This window comes from Anthonomus grandis, chromosome 8 (genome assembly GCF_022605725.1).
Source record: "Anthonomus grandis grandis chromosome 8, icAntGran1.3, whole genome shotgun sequence".
Lineage (NCBI taxonomy): Eukaryota > Metazoa > Arthropoda > Insecta > Coleoptera > Curculionidae > Anthonomus > Anthonomus grandis.
In genome coordinates this window covers 35250693-35257812 of record NC_065553.1, presented here as the reverse complement: position 1 = coordinate 35257812, position 7120 = coordinate 35250693, and the positions used below count along the sequence as shown (strand labels likewise).

Genomic DNA, 7120 nt, shown 5'->3' with positions numbered 1-7120 from the left:
AATACTGTTAATATTCAAGACAACTAATACAGTATTTCTAAGACAAAGAAGAGTCAAAACAACTCTTTTTGTCTAAACTCTCTAAATATTCCTAGTCAAACCAACCTTAATTATCTTGTTAATCAAAATAATTAACAAGAAATTAAGATCTAAAAAAGGCATAAGATCAAAACAACCCTGCCTTATTACTATCTCTTATTAAGAAAAACAATTAATAAGAGACCTAATATTTTGTAAAAAAGGTATAAGATCAAAACAATCTCTAACGTCATTACTATTGTCCAAAGCATCCAAAAACTTTTTAGACCTCCAAAACCTATACCTAATTAAAATAAAAATATTATTAGCCTACCAGAATAAGATGATGATAATGGACTACTCGGAGGCAAAAGCCTCTTCTCTAGACGAGCCAAAGTCGCCTTAATATCATCCACATCCCTAGTTAATTCAGATAAATTTCTTTTCTTTCCTTGAACCTTCGGCATTGCACTCGCACTATTATTTTTATACCGAACCGAAAAAATTACTCACAAACCGGAATATCTGCACGCGACGGCACATTAAAATGAACTGGGTTAGGGTTAGCAGGTAAAGAGAGATTTTTTGGGTTTGTTTTTTTACGAATTCTTCGAAACATCTGTGCGTCGATAGGCCATAAAATGAGAGCTACCAATAGCTTCATAGAAGGACGGAGATGCGATGAATAATAAGAAACTGCCTATTCACATATTCTAGATTAAACAAACTTAAATGCTATAAATGTCTTTTGGATATTATTTTTAAATCCATATTTATGAGGTGCCACACATCTATATTATTGTAACTACTTATCGTAGTTGTTATTTCTACCACATGGAGGGCGCCTCCTACATACCTGTTCAATTAATTGAGGCATCACAGCTTTAAATTTAAAATAATCAATATATAATTAAAATAAATAATAATATTTCACCGGAAATTTTAATGGAAATATTCTAAAAAGTGCCTCATGTTTATTTTCCCAATTTGCAAATTATTTTAAAAATCATTCATAAAAGAATTCGACCAAAAATTCTAATTCAACATCTTAAAATCTGAAAAAAGACTAAAAATACCCAGTTTTATTCGCGTGAAACTCATCTTCAATACATTTAAAGAATAAATTCAAAGTTCACAAAACCTTCTTATCTTTTTAAAAATACTTTTTTATTAATGTTTTTTCGCACAAAAGTGATAAAACTTAATGATCCTAATATGCGTTTATATGCTCATAATCGCATTAGCCCTTATATAAAACTACAAGTAATGAAATATATACTATTATGACACGACGCGTCTGGTTAATTAAATTGTCGATAATTAAAAAATGCATGATAACTTATCTTAATGCTTCTTATTTTAAGATCCTGTAGAGGATGTTTTTGGTTGTATCATTTTAATTTGAGTTATAAGCTATTGGTCTCATTAACATTTTGAAAATGTGGTCTTTAGGCGCCAATTTTAGATTAGGTTTGATAGTATTTATTGGTAAGTGTCGTTCTTCAGTAATTTTATCGTAAGATCGAAAGTTGCAAATTTGTTAATCTAAATATTACTTTTTAACGCCTCAACATAAGTCTATCTATAATTATATTTTTTATCTATTTTTCCTTTGTTTCAGTCAAAGGACTCAATCACCGTTTCAAAATTTAGTAGCTTTTTCATAAAAAATAAATAAAAAGAGAAAAGTAAGGGATATTTTAAAGGGGCACTGAGGCTTTAAACGAAAAATTTGTATTATAATGCTTATAAAATATAAAAAATTAAATTTATTATTTTTCAACTTGACATTGTACTAATTTTTTATGCTTTATATATCATAAACTTTCTTCTTTCTCAGCGTTTTAAATTAACACAAAGTTTTACATCTTAGGAATCTTCAACTTTTATCAAGTGTAAATTAAGAGATAATCACTATTATAGATATACATGCTAAAAATATTAAAAACATGTAAGATGTAATTGAACACAAAAGAAAAAAACTAAATTTAATAAAGAAAATTATATTTTTACACATTCATTTTTAATTTTACTTTATTTTCATACATTTATTTATCAGACATAGACATTACTGTGATATTTTAACTTGTCTAATCTTTTATTTGATTTCATAGTTTTAAATATTTTATAAATTCTTAGGATATTCCTTTATACTAATTTTTGTCTTAAATGCATTTTTTTTTTTTTGGTAATTTCGCAATATTATTTCTTAGTCTAAGCAATGTTATTTTTTAGAGTCTAAGAACCAATAAAAGTAAAAAAAAGAAGAAAAAATAGTAAAAAAAGGATTTTAATCATAAACTTTAAATAGTTATTAAATTTTCATTATTCAACGATGTTCTATAAAATGTTCAATAGGAATATCAGTCATATATTAAGAAAAATTATTTTTTTAATAGTTTTTTGAATATAAATGTTTTAGATTTTAGAGTTTGTTACAGATTGATCAAGACTAAACAAAAAATGAATTAGACAATAAAGATTCCTAATAATCAATTGAATAAAAGAAGAATTCAAAGATAATCTCTTTGCTTCCTCAAAGATTTAAATACTTACATTCTTAATATTATATTTGTTTATTTTACATTTTTTTAATATGTCTAAAAGATATTTCCTATGATGATTTTTAATTCTACATTTTTAGCTTTTTTTATTTAAAACTTCCTAAAGATTTTAACTCAGATTTAAAAAAAATATATTATAAAAATTTTTGCTTTTTAATATTAAATGAATAAAAAAAGTGTAAGTATTTAAAATATAATAATTTATCAAATATCTTTAAAATTAAATTAAGATTATAATTAAGGGAATACAAAAAGGAAAATATTTGGGCAATATTTTTACAAAAAAGATCTTTTTATAAAATTTATTTTTTCTTGACCTTAAAGAGTAACAAAAAACTACAAGTTTGGTCAAAGACTCGAGTTTTTATTACGGTTATTGAGTAGGCGAAAGTTGGCTAAAACGGGATACCTAAAGTGCTTTAACCCATTACTTACTAACTATGCTAATGATATCCATAATTTTTTACCTGGAACTTCCTCATTGACTCTCTTTTATGGTAACTATTGTTATTCTTCATTATCTTGATTATAACATAGAAAAAAATATATTTTAAAAAAAATGTAAAGTATCCCGTTTTGCCCACCTGGTCGGGTAAAATGGGATGGTGTTTAAAAATAATTAAAAAATCATATTAATCGTTAATTTTAATTTAATGAAGTTAAAAACAGAACCAAATAAGTGTCTTATAAAATCCTTAAAAGTAAATAAACATTAAAATTACTAATTTAGCCATGACAAATATCGCATGAGTACGGCCCATCATCATTCTCCACTCCGGCGCAAGTTTCGTGAGCCCAATGTCGACAGTCCTGACACATAACCCAACCGTCGTCAGCTTTAGATTTCGAGTATAGCTCTGTACAGTAAATGCAACTTTCATCATTTTCTTCCTCTTCCTCTGAACTGCTGTCAATTTTCTTTTTTTCTGTCAGTCGTTTTTTTTGCTTGTTGACAGGTTTATTATTTTTATTTTTTCCTTTATTATTCTTTACTTTTTGATTTTTTTCTAGGTTTAGTTTGGGTTTCTAAATGGGCTTCTTTTCCATAGATATTTCCAGTTTTTCTTTGTACGGTGTTGAAGTTAGCACAGCCGTTTTTCCTCTTCTCCTGTCATTAACATTTATTTTTCTTTCGGCGTGAGGAATTGGACCTATTTGTTCAGGTGTTACTTGAAAATTGGTGGTAGTGTACGAACATGAGGGAGTCGCATTTCCATAAAAGTTTTTGCAGGAAATAGGAGGAGGGATATTCTGCAATGTTTCCTTATCCGCAAGCGGTTGGCGAGGTTTCTCTGGTGTTGAAGAATCTGGTCTGATCTGATCTGGCGATGTTCTTGGAGAATTCTCAATATTTTCCATGTCACACCCTATTTCTTCTTCCTTTGTAACTTGGTCTTGTGGAGTTGGTGATGGTGTACGTACTGAAGGGCGCCTATTTTCTTCGATCGGAACTGCAAGATTGTGCACAGGTGTATCTGTAGTTTCAGCTGGCTCAAACATCCAGTCTTCAAAGATTTCTGGATTAAAAGGTTGAATGCCTGTTTTTCTAAACCCATTTACGGCTGTTTGGATGCTAGCAGCTTTCATGTATGCGCTTCCGAAAAGCTTACCAATTTGGGTTATCGTAACTGGCCGACCTGGGTGTTGTTGCATCCATTTTTGAACCTCTGACGTATAAAATATACTAACCGGTGACATAAAACTAACGTCTAGTGGTTGTAACCGGTGTGTTGTATGCGGTGGGAAGCATAGCATTATTACACCGCATTCTCTAGCTCTTCTTATTAGATCAATATTTTTTGTGTGGGTTGTATGTCCGTCTAACAGTAACAGGACAGGTTGTTCTGTAGAGGCCTTTGAAAAGTCAATAAATTGATTAAACCACTTTAAAAATATCTCTTTTTGCATCCAGCCTGATGAATGAAAAAAGGCTGTACTACCAGGAGGAGCATCATCTAGCAGCTCTGGCTTTGCTCTTGCTCTTGGGAAAATAAAGGCAGGCGGCATAAATATACCAGTGGCACTCATGCAAATTTCCACCGTAACCAGAACACCGCGTTCAGCGGAAGATATGCAGCCAACTTGCCTCTTCCCACGCAGCGATAAACATTTGGATCTTTTCTTTGGCACTGTCATTATACCTGTTTCATCGACATTGTAAATCCGCCCAGGCGGTATTTTATATTTTTCAAGCACGTCAGAAAGTAAAGAGAAAACATTTTGTACAGCTGGTCTATTAAAGCCCATAGCTCTAGCAAGTGATGTTGGTTCGGGTGTGCGAAGTTTAACGTTTGGATGTCTCTCTAGAAATTTGTATAACCAAGCTTTACCTGCCATTTTTTTGTTTTTATTAAATTGATGAGCTAATCCATTGCGTTCTGCTAACTGAAAAGCCAAACTTCGGAGGTCACTTAAAATAAATCCAAAAAGTCTTGATTCCATATGAAAAATGTGTTGCATCAATTCTGCTTCTTGCTCCTCAGAAAAAACTGGTCTGTGACGCCCTAGTCTTTTTTTCGCCGAATTTTCTCGTTCAAGAGTCCCTTTTTTAATTTTATCAACTCTGGCTGCAATTGTTGTTCGTGGTACCCCAAATTCCTTTGAAGCCTTAAGGTAACCCATTCTTCCTTCGAGAACCTCTTCTATGGCTTGTTGCATACATTCCTCATCCCAAGACTGTCGATTAGTTTTTCTTTTATATTTGCCCATTGTAAGCCTAAAAAAAATAAACACTCATTATATAAAAATCTCACTCTGTCTTTTTAGCAGTTGGGTAATATTTTTTTGTTAAAAACCTATTTAATTTTGTAGTAATTTTGAAAGAGGCATCTGAAAATAGATACAAGCTAATAAAAGTAAATAAATAGGTTAATATTAAAATGTAAAGCCTAAAAAATAAATACCAAGCTAAGCCATAATAAATTTAAGTAAATAAAATTTAGGCTGTATAGAACTTTTATTCAATAACAGCATATTGATTAAAATTATTATCAGCTATTTAGCCTCTGTCATAGAATAAACATATCATGCCTATATATGGCGTTGGGTAAACGGGTAAAACGGTCCCGTTTTACCCACCTCCCAGGTATCCCATTTTACCCAACTGCACATGATTAAAGTTTTTTCTAAATTTCCACAACAACAACAAAAATTATAGCATTCACTTATCTCTCAAAATACAGCCAATGACCCATAGAATCATAAAAAATACTCACCCTTATCACAGTATAAAGAACAAGACAGTAGGTTCACTCTCTTGCAGCCGTTTGAAGTATGGACTTCTAAACAGTGCCGACTTTTTTTACGCGGTCGTAAATCATTATTTAGTTTCGACGGCAATCCTTTACGATACGGGAGGTGTTTGAAACATTTTTAATAAGGAATATTTACGTACATCGCGGCGGGCAGCGTGTAATATATGGAATTTTTTGAAATTAAAGGCACTTTGTATTATTGTTAAAATAAAATTGAAAGAATATTATTAAGTATCTCTTTTGAACAAATAACTGTAAGAAAAACACTTGGTAGATAGCTTTAAACTTAAGTTTATTAGAATGTACACAATTAAATCTTAGCTTTATGTTCCTTTCATGCTCTTTTCTCAACTGACCAAGAAACTACCTACCTAATATTACATACACTTAATTAATAATAACTTCGTTAATATACCCATTTTTTAAATATTTAATAAAATTTACATAATAATGTGATAACAACAGTCAGCATATGGAACTCGGTGAGAGTGAAATATAAAAAGGCAGTTAAATAAAAAAAACTTATTAAATGCCTTATTATTTGCTTTTTAAATAGGGGATGAAAGAACAAACCACTAAAATTCAAATAAAACGAAAATAGGTGTTTTACAACCTAGAATTCATATAAATATTTAAAATAAATATAGTTTTACATTGGGGATTATAGTACACATCAATATTTTGAAACTTAAACCCTTAAAAACCACTCTTAATGACGAAAAAAATGCAGTTTTAAGTATGGTTAGACGGTATAAGTTACCAACTTACTTACCAAAATCTAAATTATGTAAAAAAGTTGTTAGGTCCAGGGACTACAATAGTATTAACATGACTTCATTTGGGGAGGAGGCCCAGCAGCTACAGTGGCATAATATTTATTATATTTCTGACATTAATCAAAAAGTGTCATTACTTAGCAATAATATTTCCTATTTAATAAATAAATACGCTCCGTTTAAAACAAGACTATATAAGGATAGACCATTTACGCCGTGGATAACGAGTAATATTAAACATCTAATTAAATTAAGAGACAAAGCTCGGAAAAAATATACTCGACAAAAAACTCTCGTGAATTTGTCATATTACAGGCAATTAAAGAATTATACTAAACACGCAATTAATCGCAAAAAAATTACTTTTTTCAAGCAAATGTCTACAGAAAAGGGTAAAGAATTTTGGAACAAAGCAAAAAACTTAATTTTACTAAAAAAAAGATTGACCCTATTCCTGAAAATCTCAATTTACCCGAGGACTTAAATAATTTTTTTTCGAACACCGTGG

The 7120-nt window shown here is 30.2% G+C and overlaps 1 protein-coding gene across 1 annotated transcript in view; it reads left to right on the top strand.

The window, feature by feature from the left end:
- The first annotated feature begins 1385 nt into the window (after positions 1-1385).
- The window catches only part of LOC126739048 (facilitated trehalose transporter Tret1-like), a 29494-nt gene continuing 23759 nt past the window's right edge, over positions 1386-7120 (top strand). Inside the window, exon 1 of the mRNA XM_050444568.1 lies at positions 1386-1506. Within this exon, the coding sequence (XP_050300525.1) occupies positions 1458-1506 (49 nt within the window). The 5' untranslated portion in view covers positions 1386-1457. The remainder of the gene's footprint in view (positions 1507-7120) is intronic.